The sequence below is a fragment of the Microcaecilia unicolor genome, chromosome 2 (genome assembly GCF_901765095.1).
Source record: "Microcaecilia unicolor chromosome 2, aMicUni1.1, whole genome shotgun sequence".
NCBI classification, from domain to species: domain Eukaryota; kingdom Metazoa; phylum Chordata; class Amphibia; order Gymnophiona; family Siphonopidae; genus Microcaecilia; species Microcaecilia unicolor.
This window is the reverse complement of record NC_044032.1, coordinates 550,985,053-551,001,721: the sequence shown is the minus strand read 5'-3', so window position 1 is coordinate 551,001,721 and position 16,669 is coordinate 550,985,053. Positions and strand designations below refer to the sequence as shown.

At 44.6% G+C, this 16,669-nt stretch overlaps 1 protein-coding gene across 5 annotated transcripts in view; it reads left to right on the top strand.

The window, feature by feature from the left end:
- TEC (tec protein tyrosine kinase) overlaps nt 1-16,669 on the top strand; it is a 169,723-nt gene that overhangs the window by 121,346 nt on the left and 31,708 nt on the right. For all 5 annotated transcript variants that reach the window (XM_030191357.1, XM_030191356.1, XM_030191360.1 and 2 more), the window contains 3 exons: nt 10,567-10,641; nt 13,899-14,070; nt 14,369-14,585. In XM_030191357.1, coding sequence (XP_030047217.1) covers nt 10,567-10,641; nt 13,899-14,070; nt 14,369-14,585 — 464 coding nt within the window. The remainder of the gene's footprint in view (nt 1-10,566; nt 10,642-13,898; nt 14,071-14,368; nt 14,586-16,669) is intronic.

The window sequence follows — 16,669 nt, the reverse complement described above, 5'->3', positions numbered from 1 at the left end:
CATTAAAACAAAAAAAAAAATGTGAACGTCCTTTAAGGGCGTCTATTTCAACGTTTATATCAGCGTTTATTGCAGCTGCTCACTGGGACACCAGTTCGTTACAGCTCGGAGCGAGAAGCAGGTAATTTTACCTTTTATAGCGGGCAGGGGGTTCCCCGTTCGGTCTCCACGTGGCTTATGGCATCGGAGGGTGAGGGCGCGAAGATTCGCTCCCCGGACTGCGTGTGTGCGTCTAGCGGGGATGCGGGGGTTTCAAAGCCTGACTCGCTTTTGTTTGGGCGTCAGTTTGGAGTCCGGTCAGTGTCCCGGTTCTTCCTCCAGTGCGGCGGTTTTTTCCTGCCATAAGCGGCCATCCCCCACTGCTGGCCCCCCCCCCCCCCCCCATTTTGGCCGGCCACTCTGCTCAGATGACTTCTTCTTGGGCCGCCCTCGAGGTGGGAGACGTTAATGCTATGGTCGCCCTTGATTCGAGCGACAAGAAAGCGGCAAAAGTTAAGCGCCGTTCTTTCCGCGCGGCTCCTTCTTGGAGTTTCGCGCCGGACGCCATCTTGGATGCGCAGCATGTTTCTCCCCTGCTCTTGCGAGCACCGGTTGAGGGTGCGTCTAGGGCCGTGGCCCAGGCGGCAGAAGTGCACAGTCTAGGGGATTCTCCCCTGAGTTCATTTTGCTGCTGCATCAGGCTTTTCTTATGCTAAATGCTACCCCGGCTCCCCCTCTGATCAAGGGGTTGAGGCCTCCAGAAGCAAACGCCCTCGGGTGGACTTCCAGGCCCTAAAGGACTCTGTCTCTTCTGATGTAGATGAGGGCAGCGTATCTGAGTTCTCCCAACGGTCCTTTGTGGATTCCTTGGAGGAGACGGATTCCCGCTCGGATGGAGCGGATGACCCCTCGGCAGCACGGATCTTTCGCTCATAGGATTTGCCCAACCTGTTAGTGCAGGCCATGAGCATTTTGAAGATTTCCTCTCCGGAGGACGTCTCTCCCTCAGCCTCTGTTGGCTCTGCCATTATGCTGGGGACGAAGCGCCCGCCTAGAACCTTCCACATGCATGAAGCCATGCACACCTTGATTTCGGCTCATTGGGATTTCCCAGAAGCAAGCCTTAAAGTGGCTAGGGCTATGTCCCGCCTCTATCCTCTGCCTGAAGGGGAACGGGAGGCCTTTCTTGGGCCTACCATGGATTCTTTAATCACTGCGGTGACTAAGAAAACGGCGTTGCCGGTGGAAGGTGGCACGGCCCTAAAGGACGCCCAAGACAGGAGATTGGAGGCGGCTTTAAGGTCGTCCTTCAAGGCAGCTGCTTTGTTTGCAGACCTCAATTTGCGGCTCCTATGTGCCCAGGGCGTGCCTGACGCTGGTGCAGCGGGCTCCCCCCTCGGATCCTTCCTTGAGGGCTGATTGGCCAGCCCTGGAATCGGACTTGGCCTACTTGGCAGACTTGCTGTATGATGTCTTGAGAGCCTCGGCTAAAGGTGTGGCTCAGACAGTCTCTGCACGGCGGTGGCTTTGGCTTAAAGCATTGGTCTGCTGACCACGCCTCTAAGTCTCACCTGGATAAGTTGCCTTTTAAAGGCAAGCTGTTCTTTGGGGTCGAGCTGGACAAGATTGTGACCTATCTCAGCATGTCTAAGGGCAAGAGGTTACCGGAGGTCAGGGCTCGGGCCAGTGGTGCCCGCCCCAGTTCCTCCAAAGGACGGTTTCAGGAAGCCTGTCGGTATCGCCCGGGCAAGTTGGGCTCCTCTGCCCCCTTTTCCTTCATAAGGAACTTCTCCCCCAAGCAGCATTCCTTTCGCAGAGACCGCCGTCCCGGAGGTGCCTCCTCCGGTTCTCCCCCAGGGTCTCGTACCCAATGACAGGGCGCTGGTCCATGGCCCAGAGCAGATTGGAGGACGCCTATCCTCGTTTCTGGGCGAGTGGACCAGGGTAATTTCAGACGCTTGGGTGCTGGAAGTCATCAGAGACGGCTACAAGCTAGAGTTCTGCCAACCCTTAAGAGACAGGTTTGTGCACTCTCCCTGCAAGTCTCCGGTCAAAGTTGTGGCAGTGCAGCAGACTTTGGACAATCTGATCCGCCTGGGTGCGGTTGTTCCGGTGCCAGAAGATCAGCTTGGCAAGGGATGTTACTCCATTTACTTTGTGGTACCAAAGAAAGGAGGTTCTGTCCGGCCTATCCTCGACCTCAAAGGGTTCAATCGGGCCTTGTAAGTTCGGCACTTCCGGATGGAGACTCTCCACTCTGTTATAGCGGCAGTGCAGGCGGGGGAGTTCCTGACATCCTTGGACATCAAGGAAGCTTACTTGCATATTCCCTTCTGGCCTCCTCATCAACGCTTTTTGCGTTTTGCATTTCTGAGCCGACACTTCCAGTTCAGAGCCCTCCCGTTCGGGTTGGCTACTGCTCCGCGGACCTTCTCCAAAGTAATGATGGTCATCGCGGCCTTCCTACGCAAGATAGGAGTATAAGTCCATCCTTATCTGGACGACTGGTTGATCTGAGCCCCCTCTTATGTAGAGTGCGGCAGAGCTTCAGACCGGGTGATTGCTCTTTTGAGCTCCCTGGGGTGGATCATCAACTGGGAGAATAGCCAGCTGCGCCCGACTCAGTCCCTGGAGTATCTGGGAGTTCGATTCGACTCCCAAGTGGGCAGAGTGTTCCTGCCAGACAATCGGATTGTCAAGCTTCAGGCTCAGGTGGACAAGTTCCTAGCAGCCTCTCCTCTTCGGGCTTGGGACTATGTGCAGCTGTTGGGCTCTATGACGGCCACGATGGAAGTAGTGCCCTGGGCCAGGGCCCATATGAGACCTATACAGCTCTCTCTGCTGTAGCGATGGACTCCAGCTTCGGAGGATTACGCTGTGCACCTTCCCTTGGATCCGGCGGTGCGCAAGGCGCTGAGCTGGTGGCTGAGGCCAGACAAACGTCCGCAGGAATGCCTCTTATGACCCCGGAGTGGGTTGTCATCACGGCGGACGCCTCTTTGACGGGCTGGGGAGCCCACTGCTTGGGAAGGACAGCGCAGGGCTCTGGTCCCCTGCAGAGGCAAGTGGTCTATCAACCTCCTGGAACTCAGAGCCATTCGGTTGGCGCCTTTGGAGTTTCTCCCGGTCCTGGCACTGAAGCCAGTACGGGTCCGGTCGGACAATGCCACGGCTGTGGCCTATGTAAATCGCCAGGGAGGTACCATGAGCGCCCCTCTAGCCAAGGAGGCCATGAAGCTATGCCTGTGGGCGGAAGCAAACCTGGAACAACTGTCAGCGGCCCACATTGTGGGAGTCATGAAAACTGCATCACGAAGCGCTGGGGCCAGCCGAGCCTAGGTCTGATGGCGTAATCAGCCAATTGCCAAGTGCCGCGCTTTTTCAGCAGAGGACGGGACCCTCGATCTCTGGGAGTAGATGCTCTTCTCCAACAGTGGCTGACACAGGAGCTTCTCTATGTGTTCCCGCCTTGGCCCATGTTGGGCAGGGTGCTAGGCCAGGTGCCAAAGCATCCGGGCCAGATAATCCTGGTGTGTCCGGATTGGCTCAGACGTCCCCGGTATGGGGACTTGATCAGGCTCTCAGTGGACGGCCCTCTGCAGCTGCCAGCGGAGCGGGGCCTGTTGCATCAGGGTCCCGTGGTAATGGAGGATCCCTCCCCCTTTGGTCTTTCGGCCTGGCTATTGAGCGGCAGCGTCTGAGGAAGAAGGGCTTCTCAGACAAGGTCATCGCCACTATGCTGAGAGCGAGGAAGCGCTCTACTTCTACTGCTTACGCCAGGGTTTGGCGTACCTTTGCATCGTGGTGTGAGGCAGGCTCACTTTCTCCCTTCACTGCTCCAATTTCTTCAGTATTAGCGTTCCTGCAAGAAGGTCTGGAAAAAGGCCTGTCGCTCAGTTCCCTTAAGGTCCAGGTAGCGGCTCTTGCTTCAGGGGTCGCCTGAAGGGTGCTTCCCTGGCCTCGCAGCCAGATGTGGTGCGCTTTCTCAAGGGAGTTAATCACCTGCGCCCTCCTCTGCACTCAGTGGTACCTGCATGGAATCTCAATCTGGTGCTAAGAGCCTTGCAGAAGCTGCCTTGTGAACCCTTGTCGAGGGCATCTCTGAAAGACCTGACGTTGGAAGCAGTCTTTTTAGTGGCTATCACTTCAGCCAGAAGAGTTTCCGAACTCCAGGCGCTATCATGTCGAGAGCCCTTTCTGCAGTTCACTGAGGCAGGAGTGTCTATTCGCACAGTGCCTTCCTTCCTGCCCAAGATTGTTTCTCGCTTCCATGTGAATCAGCAGCTCTGTCTACCCTCCTTTCGTAGGGAGGACTACCCAGAGGAGTACTCTGCTCTCAAATATCTAGATGTGAGACAAGTCATCATCAGATACTTGGAAGTGACCAATGATTTCCGGAAGTCGGATCATCTGTCTGTGCTGTTCGCAGGTCCTCGTAAGGGTCTGCAGGCTGCCAAGCCTACAGTGGCACGATGGGTCAAGGAAACCATTGCAGCGGCTTATGTGGCCGCGGGGAAGGTGCCGCCTATCCAGCTGAAGGCTCACTCCACTAGAGCACAGGCGGCCTCGATGGCAGAGGCCGGGTCCGTCTCCTTGGAAGAGATTTGTAGGGCGGCAACTTGGGCATCGGCTCATACCTTCTCCAGACATTACCGCTTGACTTTGGCTGCTCGGGCGGAGGCCCGGTTTGGAGCTTCAGTGTTGCGGTCAGGGATTTCTGTCCCGCCATGGGTGAGTACTGCTTCGGTACATCCCACCAGTCTATGGATTGATCAGCATGATGATATGGAAGGTAAAATTATGTATCATACCTGATAATTTTCTTTCCGTTAATCATAGCCGATCAATCCATAGCCCCTCCCAGATATCTGTACTGTTTATATTCTGGTTGCATTTCAGGTTCATGTTTACTCTTCAGTTCCTGTTCAGGAGGACTTCGTGTTAAAGTTTTTTCAATTGGCTTCTTCAGGAGTTGAGACGATTTTGTGTTACAGTGAGCTGCTGCATTCCTCTCCCCTCCGTTTTTCGGGGCTGGATTGAGACCTAAATTCTGCCGGCGCTCCCTCCCGCTTCGTGCGGCTGTAGGGCAGCTTTGTACCCCTCCCGCTTCGGCGGTGTTAGGGTCAGTCAGCTCCTCCCGCAGTTGCGGGATAAGCCAGATTCCCCCGCATCGGCGGGTGTGGTGTCCCTCCCCCGCTCCGCGGGGATGAGCTGGACGGATTCCCCTCCCCCACTTGTGTGGGGATGAGCTGGGTTGATTCCCCTCCCCCGTTTCGGCGGTGGTGAGCTGGGCAGAGTGTCCCTTTGTGGGTGTAATTCTCTAAGTGCTGAGTCCTGCGGATGGAGCTTTGATATCGACATACTGAGGAGTTTCCGGCAGCACATGACCACATATAGGGAGGCAAAAGGATTGCTCTCTATCTCCACCTGCTGGTAGATGGACACAACCCACCAGTCTATGGATTGATCGGCTATGATTAATGGAAAGAAAATTATCAGGTATGATACATAATTTTACCATTACAGTAGCTAAATCTTTTTCTTCCAAAAAAGAGCGAACCGTACGCAGCCATCAAAAACTAGCAAAAAGCTGACTGGACTACACAGGAAATTTCTAACTTCCATCCCATCTCCAACCTTCCCTTTCTCTCTAAGGGGTCCTTTTACTAAGGTGTGCCAAAATATGGCCTGGGATGATGTAGATGCGTGTATTGGATGCATGCAGGTCCATTTTTCAGCGCACCTGCAAAAAAGGCTCTTTTTTTTGGCTGAAAATGGACGTGCAGCAAAATAAAATTGGTGCGCGTCCATTTTGGGCCTGAGACCTTACCGTCACCCATTCACTTAGCAGGTAAGTTCTCATGCGTTAACTGGACGGTAATAGCGTGCGTACAATGCTGGTTAGCACCGCATGCCAGAAAATAAAATATATTTTCCGGCGCACTTACTGGGCACACGTAAAAAATGAAATTACCACCTGGGCCACATAGTAGCTGGGTGGTAGTTCCGAATTGGCATGCGTAGGTGCCTATGCAGCTTAGTAAAAGGCCCTTAAGATAACTGAGGAACTCATCGCAGAACACCTTACACAGTATCTTGACAAGACTAATGCTCTTCACCACTACCAGTCATCATTCTACCAAGCACTCTCTCTTAGGTCTTGTGAACACTGTCAAGCTTATTCTAAATAGTGGGAGAAATGCCCTTCTAATCACGCTTGATCTGTCTTTCAGTTTATTCAGACTCGGTATACCACTTTTCTACCATAGCAATCGAAGCAGTTTACAATAATAACTCACAATAACAGATTATTACTCCTGTAGATGATCTCAGCTCTCAATCAATGTCTTTGATTTCCTCTAAGCTGGATACAATATCTAACTGGCTATTTAACAACCACTTGAAGCTCTCTCCAAGTCAGAAGCAGTCGTACTCTCTTTTGGATCCCCCGTCATACCCTCTACTTCACTCCATATCCATAGTGTAGATGTCCCCTTTAAGGACTCTATAAAAGTTTTAGGCATCTATCTAGATAGTTCCTTCACTTTTCAAAAACAGATTTCCACTGTTCAATGCAGTTTTTTTCACACTTGGGCAGATCTGATCTATTTGTTCAATGCTAGATCTTTCATTCCTTAGAATTCTTCTTTTGGCTCTTGTCACCAAATTAGACTACTGTAACTCCTTATACCAGGGCTTACGGATTTCTCAAATCCAGCACTTCCAATTAGTTCAGAACACTGCTATTATGCTACTACATGTTTATTCAAAATTTAGTATACTGCCTAACTTCAGTAGACCAAAGCAGTTCACAATTTTATACAATAAAAAAGCAAAAATTTAATATGCAGGAATGCCATAAAAATGATAGGAAACACCTATATCCATTCACACCAAGAACATACACAGTATACAGAAAATTGCACGAACCTTATATTCACAAAAACATCAGTAAACCCGATCTTCATCCCCACAGTCAATATTAAAAGCCTCCTTAAACAATGTTTTCAATACAATTTTAAACTTAAAATTTTCCTCCAAGCGAACATAACTAGGAAACTGATTTCAAAAGGGAGCTCAATTAAAAAAACAAAAGAAGCTTGTGTTCTTGTTGTGTTTAATCTTGCTCTTTGACACTCTACACAATGAAGGAACTATCAATCTATTGTTCTGTAATGACCTCAAAACCCTCGCAGAACTAAAGGGAATGGTTAAGGAGTTAAGATACCCTGGCTGTAAAGAATAATAAGCTTTATGAGTCATTCAGTATCTTAAACCTAATTCTATAAGAAACTGGCAACCAGTGATATTTCAGAAAAAGTGGTATAATATGATCAAATTTCTTATTATTGCTCAATACCTAAGTGCTGTATTTTGCAATATGTGGAGACGTCTCATGTTAGTATTAGAAGTCCCTGCATATATCACATTGCAATAGTCTAATTTTGAGATAAATAATGCATTAACTAATGTATGCATCATCTTTTCATCAAACAGACGTATTACTGCTCTTAAAAGACACAAAGTATAAAACCCTTTTTTTATCTTAATTTTTTATTGAACAAGAAGTGCAGAAAAGCACAAATATCATGCTGCAAACAGTTCAACAATTTCAGATAAGCTTCTATAACCCCCCTCCCTTCAGCTCCCATCCGAAAGCATGTACGTTTCTCCCCCCCCCCCCCCCCCCCATATAAATACCTCACAATTCAACCACCTTCCTGGTGCTCATCTTGTTGAATAGATTTTTATTAACTATGTAGAACAAACAAGGAAGGAAGCATACTAACCACAGTGTCACTTTCACAGCTGATCAACAGCAAAGCATGCAACCCCCCCAACCCCCCCCCCCCCCACTTTCAGAGAGAAAGTTTCCAATTTATTCCCCCCATACTTCCACTAGAAGAAGCTTGAACTCTTATAGTCTCCTGCAGAGGGACTTGATCATCAAATAACAATTGGGAGTCCACTATAATTCCAAAATATCTAAAGTTTTCAACTATGGGAATAGATATTCCCCAAAAATATATGGGGAAAATATTATGACTCAGAACACTGACTCCCTGTCTCTTTTCGGATTCCTTTTAAATATTCTACCACTGTCCATCATATCTTGCATTCTTGTACCTTATTCCCCTCAATGCACTCTTTACTCTTCCAAATGGCACTTAATGGTTCTCTCCTTCTGTCACATATGACTTTACTGTCTGTGTAACACCTGCTTGCACCCACGTCCTTTATTTTTTTTATTGATTGATTGATTGCACTTGTATCCCACATTTTCCCAGCTATTTGCAGGCTCAATGTGGCTTACAAAGACCTGTTATGGCATAGCCATGCCAGGGTACAGAATACAGTTGGTGTTACAAAGATTTCAAGGAGAACAAGTTTTGATCAAGCAGTTGTAGAGAGATACATTCTAAATAAGGGTGGATAGGTGATGTGTTATAGTTGGTTATGTGTTCTCGTGGTAGGCTTTGTTAAAGAGAGAGGTCTTTAAAATCTGAAACTTCCAAAGTAAAATTTAAGGGCTGCCTTAAAGCACACTTATTGTCTTAGGCATTCCCACAAACCCAACCCTCTTCCCTGTAGGTTGTAGTCTTGTTCTTTCTATTTTTGTCCTGGTTTTTTTGCTCTCTATACCCCTTTTGGCAATTGTAATACTAATCTCTCCAATTGTGGTTCTCCCCATGTATCTTTCCCGTTTTCAACTGCTTTTATTTATTCTATTATGTGTTGGTTTAATTTTTGCCTTTTTTTGTTCTTTAATTTTTATATACCTTCATCCCCCATTATTATTGATTTGAATTGTAAACCACTTAGATGTCTTATATACGCATAGCAGTATATTAAATAAACTTGAACTTGAAATTTCTTTATCAAATTTTAAATCTTTACCCAAATTCCCAAAATTTTTACTGTTATAATAGTGCCCTCTATGCAAGGCTTAAAGTAAAAGCGATATTGCCTTTCTTGAAAATCACATGTAGTGGGTCGTTGTTTAATTCAACACACTGACAGCAAGGAAGACATAAAAAAAAAAAAACCTACTGCTCCTGGGTTGCCTCTGTACTCCCCCCCCCCCCCCCCCCAATCCCTGGTAGTGTAGTGCACATCACCAGCACTGAACCCTAGAAAAGCCCCTATACCCTGATTGTCAACCCCAGAGATTTATTTATTTGTGACATATGCCACATTTTCCTGCACAAATTCGAGTTCAATGTGGCTAACAAGCTATAAGAAGACAGTACAAAATATTAAAATAAAAACCATAATCCCACACACCAACAAAGTAAGGAATTGTAAATTCATATGCAATGGGGGGGGGGGGGGGAGAAGAAACTAGGCAACAGCATCAACAAATTTTTTTAAAAGAAAAGATTTGAAAAACTTGCAAAAACCTAATCATGCTGGGATCTAATGTATTTCGGCAAGGAATTCCACCACGTAGTATCTTGGTAAGAAAAAGTAGCAGAATAAACCGACTTATAGACTACTTTCTTACAGGCAGGAAAATAACAACACAGTTAGTCTCTCGCACCATAGGTTGCATTGCGAGAAGGTAAAGTGACAAGGGGCAACATATAATGTCTGACGCACTATCCAAAAAAATCCCTTTTAGTCTAGTGGGTCTTCCTCCCCCCCCCCCCACCCCTAACACCCTTTACCTGGGATTTTTTAAATGTAGTGGACCCCGAACCTGAGCGTTCCCAGATCCCACCAATCTTTCCTTCCCAGATATCTTCAATAAGAAGCAGGAGTGATGGCCACTTGCAACTGCCTCCACACTTCCATCTTGCAAAGTGGCATCACCTGACCCTGTTTAGTGCATCCTTAGATGCACCATGAGGAGTCAGCCTGTCAAATAAGGGAGTTTTTCTCTTCCTTGGTAGTGCCCGTAACCTAAGAAGGATAAAAGCAAGTTGGGGAGGGGCATTGAGGTGAAGTGGAGGTGTAGCCCAGTGGTTAGTGTAGTGAGCTGAGAATCAGGGGAACCAGGTTAAATTCCCACTGCCGTGCCTTGTGACCCTGGCCAAGTCACTTACCTTCCATTGCCCCAGGTACAAAAACTTAAATTGTGAGCCCACTAAGGACTGAGAAAGTACCTGCATATATTTAATTTTTATTTATTTTGTTACATTTGTACCCCGCGCTTTCCCGCTCAATGCGGCTTACATGGGGCAATGGAGGGTTAAGTGACTTGCCCAGAGTCACAAGGAGCTGCCTGTGCCTGAAGTGGGAATCGAACTCAGTTCCTCAGTTCCCCAGGACCAAAGTCCACCACCCTAACCACTAGGCTATATAAATTGCTTTAGTTGTACTACAGAAAGGCATTATATCAAATGTATATACATTTCTCTTACCCTAATCACAATTTGAAACAATCCTGTGCTGCTACTTGTATCATGGAGCTTAAACAATAGGGGAGGAGGAGGAACCTTGACCAAAGGCACACATTTGAGTCCTCCTCTCTCTTAAATTTAAAAGAATGTACAGGCTGAGGCATAGACCAAGAAACAGGAAAGGTGCTTTGCAATAACACACTCATTGCATTGTCCTTACTTAAATGTTACGTTTGTCTTTTAGGTCTTGTTACAAGACTACGGTACCCAGTCTCTCAAAAGAGCAAGTCTGCACCCACTACTGCCGGATTCAGCTATGGTAATCAAACTTTACCCTACTTTCAAAGTAGAAAAATGTTTTTGTCAGATCTCAAGGAGAAAATACGACAAACATTGAATGAACTGGTGTCCAGTAATGTTGCAAAAGCCTGTTAGGTAGATGCTGCTGGCTAAACAGAGGCTAATAGCACATCTTATGTTGGGGGAGGGGGTAAAAAGAACAACAATAACGAGTACACCCTGGGTATTTAAGGGTTATTGGGTATGTAAAGGACTACAAGTACTGGTGTGATGAAAACAAAGGCATGGTTTATTTGAGAAGCACATGTCCTAAATCTCTCTCTAGAACTGATAGGACTGAAATCCTAAGGACCATCTGGGGGGACAGGTCTGAATGAAAACATTCATTTTAGAGTTAATAATTCACCCATGGGTGGTTAATCGGTAATTGAAGTGAAACACCTTAGAATATTGCTTTCAATTTAAACAGGAAATACGATTTAGTCATTGAGCATGCTTCCCTTATTTTTTTTTTTTTGCATTTGAGATGTGCTCTTCTCTCTGGCTATGTGTGTGGTATGTGCTCGCTGGACCTTGGTGTGAATTATGTACCAGAACACTGACTTGATTCTTGCCTATTCCTGTGTCTGTATATGTATATATAAACTAGTGAGATGCTTGTACTTTTATAGCTGTGCTGTTTAACTTGCACACTGTCATTACAGCCTCTGTTTAATGGCAGGAAATGGTAGCAGCTGTTATAAAGAACAAAATTACTGAACATTTAGACAAACATGGTTTAATGGGACAGGATCAACATGGACTCGGCCAAGGGATTTTTTGCCTCATCAGTTTGCTCCACTTTTTTTGAAGGCATGAATAAGTATCCAAATAAAGGTGAGCTGGTTGAGGTAGTTTGTCTAGTTTTTCAGAAGACTTTTGACAGTCCCTAATGAGACTCCTGAGAAAATTGAAAAGCCTTCGGATAGGAGACAGTGTTCTGTTGTGAATTGGGAACTGGTTAAGAAAAAACAGAGTAGAGTTTGAATGGCCAGTTCTCTAAATGGAGAAAGGTGAATAGTGGAGTGACCTAAGGATCTGTATTGGGACTGGTGCATTTTAACATATTTATAAATGATCTGGAAATGAGAACAATGAGTGAGGTGATCATAAGTGTTTCCATATTGGGACAGACTAAAGGTCCATCAAGCCCAGCATCTTGTTTTCAACAGTGGCCAATCCAGACTCTTTGTCTGCATGTTGCTGGTGAAGTATATGCTAGTTCCCTTGACAAAGCGAGGTAACGCGAAACAGGCTCCTGTCGGGACAAGACATTTACCGGCTGTTTAATGGAATGCTGACAAGTGAGATCCAAACAGTGCAGGACGGCTGAATCCACAGCATGAGTCACAGACAATTAAGCAGCATGGGGTTTTCAGCCAGATGAAGATAAGTTAAAACATTGTTCCTGCACGTGAAAAGTTTAAACATTGTTTCTGCACTAATTTAAACTCTGCATATAAGCTACAAACGATAGTGCATAAAAATTTACAAAAATTGACATAAACTAAAGAAGAATTATTTTGCTATATAAGCACTGTTGAAACACATATTAATTTATTGTAGGACACTTATTTTGAGTTAGTTGACAGCACTATCGGTGGTTGGGGGTAGTCGATGATTATAATACAGTCACTAAAGCTGAGGCTTTAAAGAAGGACAAAAAAGAAGTGCCTGTGTGACAGTATGAGACATCCCCTTATCAAACAATAAATAAGTGTGAGCTGCTCCACCGGCAGTTGGTTGTGTATAGTTCAAGTTAAAAGTGGTGGAGGGTTGCTATTTTTCGTTATATTTTTTGATTATCCTAGAAATAAGCAGTGGATTTTCCCCAAGTCCATCTTAATAATGACTTATGGACTTTTCTTTTAGGAAGCTATCCAAACCTTTTTTTAAACCCCGCTAAGCTAACCATTTTTGCCACATTCTCTGGCAATGAATTCCAGAATTTAATTACACATTGAGTGAAGAAATATTTTCTCTGATTTGTTTTAAATTTACTGCTTTGTTGCTTCATGCATACCCCCTAGTTATAGTATTTTTGGAAAGAGTAAACAATCGATTCACGTCTACTTGTTCAACTCCACTCATTTTATAGACCTCTATCATATCTCCCCTCAGCCATCTTTTCTCCAAGCTGAAGAGCCCTAGCCGCTTTAGCCTTTTCCCATAGGGAAGTCGTCCCATCCCATCTGCAGGTGACACAAACTATATGAAGTTACTATATTGCATGCAGAATATGAGAAATTGCAGGAGGATCTTTGGAGGCTGGAAGACTGGACATCTAAATAGCAAATTAAATTTAATGTGGAGAGGTGCAAAATGATGAACATTGTGAAGAATCATCCATTTTATGGCTCAACACTGCTATTCGGAGTCACCACCCAAGAAAAAAAAACTAGGTGTCATTGTGAACAATATACTGAATCTTTGTGGTGATGGTGGTGGCCAAAAAAGCAAATAGAATGTTAGAAATTTTTATGAAAGGAATAGAAAATAAAGCAAATAATATTATAATGCCTCTGCATTGCTCCATGGTTTGACCGTATCTTGATTATTTTGTGCTGTTCTGGTTGCCGTATCTCCAAAAATGATATTGCAGAATTTAAAAAGGTACAATTATGGGAATGGAAGGACTCTGATATGAGGAAAAGGCTAGAGAGGTTAGGGCTCTTCAGCTTAAAAAAGAGAAGGCTGAGGGGGGATATAAAATCCTGAGTGGAACAGGGAAATGCAAATAGATTTCTTTTCAAAAAGTACAAGGACAAAGGAAAACAGAGGAGAATGGGTTTTTTTCTGTCAGCAGAGTTAAGCATTGAAACTTGGTGCCAGAGGACGTGGTACAATCAGATAGCATAGCTGGGTTTAAAAAAGGTTTGGATAAATTCCTGGAGGAAATTAAGGTAGACACAGGAAAAGCCACTGCTTATCTTTGGGGTTAAGTAGTATGGAATCTTTCTACTTTTTGGTGACTTGGAATGGCCAATGCTGGAAGCAGGATCCTGGACTAGTTTGACTTTTGGTCTTACCCAATATGGCAGTTCTTATGTACATACTGAATTTGAATCCAAATTAATGATAGCATTTTCACTCTACAATACTCTCATCCATGACTCAAAACTCTTGAATGGTAATCATTATGTAATCTTTATTGTGATTGGTCCATGTTGTTTAACAAAAAAAATCCCTGAATGATTGCATAAGCTTTCAATTTCTGTTTATTTTTCTCCCTAATAGATAAGTGGGAAATAAATCCATCTGAGTTGACTTTTATGAAAGAACTAGGCAGTGGCCTGTTTGGTGTGGTACGTCTGGGCAAATGGCGGGCCCAGTACAAAGTGGCCATCAAAGCCATCCGTGAAGGTGCAATGTCTGAAGAAGACTTCATCGAAGAAGCTAAAGTGATGATGTGAGTCTGCTGACAGCTTTTCAGACGGGAAACCAGAAAAATCATCATTGGCTGCTGAGACTTAATAGGAGGGCCTTAATTTTATATCATTTTTATATAATCTTTAGTATTTTTTGTTCATAAAAGTGATTTACTCTCATTTTCAACACTGGGATCTGAATTTGTTTAACAATGCTGTCCTTAATTTTTGAATACCATAAGTTAAGATGGTCAGTAATGCTGAACAGTTTGTTCAGGGAGATTATTTTCCTTTTTGCACCTCATAAAATAAAACTTGAAATCTTTTCATCTTAATCAGGAAACTAGCACACCCTAATCTTGTCCAACTATATGGTGTCTGCACGCAAGGGAGACCAATCTATATAGTGACAGAGTTCATGGAGCATGGCTGCCTTCTGAATTATCTTCGACAGAGACGTGGACAGTGTCATAAAGACATATTGCTGACTATGTGCCAGGATGTGTGCGAAGGGATGGACTACTTGGAGCAAAATAGCTTCATCCATCGAGATCTGGTAATCCTACCTTTGTCCTCACCTAATAAGCATTTTTGGGGTAATTAACAGGGTACCTAGGATAAGAGGGTAAGCAAGCACCTATTTCAAGCCTATCTTATATAGAAAAGTAGATACCTACTTTTCTTTAAAGAATACTGGTGCAAGTAGCAGAAAATGTGCTTACATTTGTGGCATCATCACTTAAACCAGTCCCATAGCTGGTGTAATACTAAACGTCACACCTACCCACCAGCAAGTATGCTGCTAGTCGGTCATCTATGCATGTAAGCAGCCACTTAATGTATGTCAATGACTGGAATACCATCATACCCCCTTTATTATCATTCTAGAATAGCTAAATGGCCTGTGCTGTATTCTTTATGGTGTGTGCATCTTAAAATTGCACCTTGCTTTGTGAACTCTCCTCTGCAATTTAAAATTTACACATGTAGAAATAATTCAATTTACATATGTAAATTAGCATGCAGGTATAAGTAGTGATGCATCCAACATATATAGATTTGAAGGGGATGGGTTTGGTGCAGATGTTAGTTAGAATTGTATGTGTGGCTCCTATTTATCAATAGAAGTACATGCTTACTTCCAAATATTTCCCTTCAGTATTTACAAATGCTCCAAAACACATCTCTCAGCTAATTAACTTTTTTAAATGAATTTAATAATTACATTTATGAAATTACTCATAAATTTGTATATTGAAAAACAAACATCTAAATCAAAGAAAAATAGGCATATTATCTTGATATATTTAGTCCTCAATAAAGTGATCCAAGATCTAGGAAATTATAAATTCAAATGAATTAACCCAAATAATTAATAATTAAAGCTGAGGAAGCCTAGATGTCGCAGCCGAGATTAAAGCGCTGGCAATCAAGAACTACTACAAAATTATTCTTTAGAAGAAATAAATTCTAATAATGTCCCTGGATCAAAAAATTTAAAGAGACACAACATTTGCAAGGAAACCTAAGCAGGAGAGTCCCTCCAATTCGGAGAACTCTCTCCTTCAACAACAAAAATTCTTTTCTTCTTCTTTGCGTTTCTCTAGCAAAGTCAGGGAAAATCTGAACTTTTGATCCAAGGAAGGTTGAGTTCATGTGGCGAAAGTAAAGCTTGAATATATTGTTGCGGTCTAGTTCAAGAGCAAAAGTAACCAACAGCGTGGTTCTTTCGGTTATAACCTCCATTGAACTCTCCAAGAAATCTGTTAGATTTAGGCCAGGTGGAGGAGCATTAGGTAAAGTTCCTGTTCCAGCGCCAGAAATATATTGCATTTTAGTAATGGGTGGAAAACCCTCGAGAGGGACACCCAGTATTTCCCTGACAAATTTTTTCAGCATTTCCAGAGCTGGAATCAAAGGAGATTTGGGGAAATTAAGAAAACATAAATTGTTTCTCCTAATCTGGTTCTCCAAATATTCCATCTTACGCTGATGGAGGTTATTACTTTTTATCAACAATAAAGTTGAGGAATTCACTGCTTTTAAATCTTTATCAAAAAGTTCCATTTTCGTTGTTTGCTCTGCTATTTTAGTGGTAACCACATCTTGAGCATGCTTTAGTTCAGCCACCTCTCCCCGTAAAATACCTGATATCTGTTGTAGGCTGGAATTCAGTCCTTGTATTGCTTCCCAAAGTTTATCTAAAGTAACAGTCGTAGGTTTTATCATCACTCCACGATCCATGGTAGAATCACCGATATTCCTCTCAGGCACCGAACCTGCCTGAGGCGCTATTCCCATCGGCGTCGAAGAGGCAGCGGGGTCTCCATATGCAGCCGCAGGGGTCCGACTTCCAGCCTCCGCGTTCTGCTCACTCACTGCCCTCAATTCATCCTCGGGTCGTGGAGGTACTGTTGAGGGAGGCGGACTTAACGAGACTCCCTCCGCACTAAGGTCAGAAAGTTCTCCCGGACCTCCCGAAGCGAACAGCTGGGCTCCTGGCGCTTGTAGCCCCGTCTCCTCCAATGTCATCTGTCGCAGAAGAGGTGGAACTGCCCTGCCTGTGGAGGTAGGCAAATTAGACTTTCCTTTCCGCTTTCCCATTCCGGGTCCGAGGAAACTCAAATGCGGCAGGTTCTA